The sequence below is a fragment of the Formica exsecta genome, unplaced genomic scaffold (genome assembly GCF_003651465.1).
Source record: "Formica exsecta isolate Colony F162 unplaced genomic scaffold, ASM365146v1 scaffold339, whole genome shotgun sequence".
NCBI classification, from domain to species: Eukaryota; Metazoa; Arthropoda; class Insecta; order Hymenoptera; family Formicidae; genus Formica; species Formica exsecta.
The window spans coordinates 8,861-10,728 of NW_021850644.1; the positions used below are offsets into that span (position 1 = coordinate 8,861).

At 43.0% G+C, this 1,868-nt stretch overlaps 1 protein-coding gene across 1 annotated transcript in view; it reads left to right on the forward strand.

The window, feature by feature from the left end:
• LOC115238439 overlaps positions 1-593 on the forward strand; it is a 9,303-nt gene extending 8,710 nt beyond the window's left edge. The window contains exon 3 of the mRNA XM_029812282.1: positions 1-593. Within this exon, the coding sequence (XP_029668142.1) occupies positions 1-587 (587 nt within the window). The 3' untranslated portion in view covers positions 588-593.
• Positions 594-1,868: the final 1,275 nt, after the last annotated feature.

Here is a 1,868-nt window from a genome sequence, read left to right on the forward strand (position 1 = left end):
GTAAACCTCGTTGTATACCGCGTATTTTGGTACGCAGATTTGCTTTGACGCGCACTGCTTATAAATACTTGGATATTGGAATCAGCGTTGGAGTAACATCTTACGTGGAATTACATCTCGGCGATAACCGAGGCAATCAAATCGTATTATCTATTGACACATGGGAATCGCTAATGCTGAAACGAACGGACGTTGAACAGCTTGTACAAACGCCTAATCATGCACCAATATGGATTTACGATTTATCAATTAAGATTGTTAAAATACACAAAACGAATATTATGAAACTTACGTTACCCGATTCTTGCTTGTACATGAAACCGTCAACTATATTTTTTTTATTCGAACTCGAACATTGCGTTAATCATGAATATTTGAAACTGTGTGAGAATATAAAAGCCGTAAATGAGAGTTTCGATCGACTTGTCGTTAATTTGCAAGATAATATGTTTGGTGCCGAAAAAGATGATGCTATTAAAATCTTGCGCGACGTCTATGATAAAACATCTATCATAGATTGCGAACTATTAGCGTATGCTGTGGATGAACTTTTGTCTGAAACCTTGAGACGAGGTGATGTATTTTAACATAAATAAATGTGTTAAAATGAAAAAAATGATTATGTATTTTTTTCGCTTCCCTTCCTTGCTCGCGCTATCCTTCTCGCACCGCCTTACAAACGTCGTATCATCCACGTACATGCTTCGCGCTATCTCTCTCTCTCTCTCTCCCAAGTGCATGCGAACGTCATCTTTCTCCTACACGCGAACGCCTCGCGCTATCTCTCTCACACCGCCTTGCGAACGCCGTATCATCCACGTGCATGCTTCGCGCTATCTCTCTCCCAAGTGCATGCCTCGCGCCATCTCTCTCCAACGTGCATGCAAACGCTATCCTTGTCTTACGCTCATATGGACGCCTCGCGCTATCCTTCTCCCACGCCTCCTCGCGACATCGTACCTTCGCGTTCCCTCTTGACCCCTCGCCAATCGGTTTCGCGCGGTCCCCCTCCCCCTCTCCGCGGAACCCTCGCCCATCGGTTAGGACGCCGCGTTCCCCTCCCCTCTCCGCGGACCCCTCGCCTACCGGTTAGGACGCGATTCCCCGTCATATCCCCCGCGCCGGTTTCCCCTCGCCCCCCCCCTCAGAGGACCTGCGTTAGAACCGGCTTAGATACACTACTTGTGTATAATATATAAAGTGTATAATATATAAAGCGTATAATATATAAAATGTATGATATAGAAAGTATATAATATATAAAGTATATATAATAGTACACAATAGCGCATAGTAATATATATTATAAAGGGTAAATATATGCATATTAGCACCGAACTCACCGATTTCAATGACCTTGACATATGTTGTCAAAGACATGACTCTAAGTAACTTGTAAAAAATTTTAGCCGTCGCTCGTTGTTTATTTCAAAGTTATTAACAATCGAAGGTAGTGACCGACCGATACTTGCGACATAAAACTGTATATATTTCGGCATGAATTACCAAGCTTATGTTTTAAAGATAGAGTTTGAGTTAAGTTATTTTTTCCGGAAGTGGAGCCCCTCCGCAGGGGGGGGCGGAACATATTGCCTCCACGAATATATTTTTTAATGAGAAGTGAAATTCCACATGGGTTTACAACTTTTTACGCAAAGCGAGGTTCAACTCATGTACAACCCATGTAGAATCTCACTTTGCTTTAAAAAGTATAGGCATGGAAACAGTGGGTTCCGCCCCTCCTACGGGGGGCTCCACTTCCGGAAGAAATAACCTAACCCAAACCTATTTCTGATTTAAAACTAAAATTTGGTTTGGGTTAAGTTATATCTTCCGAAGCTCCCTCGTAAGGCGGGGGGCGGCGGATC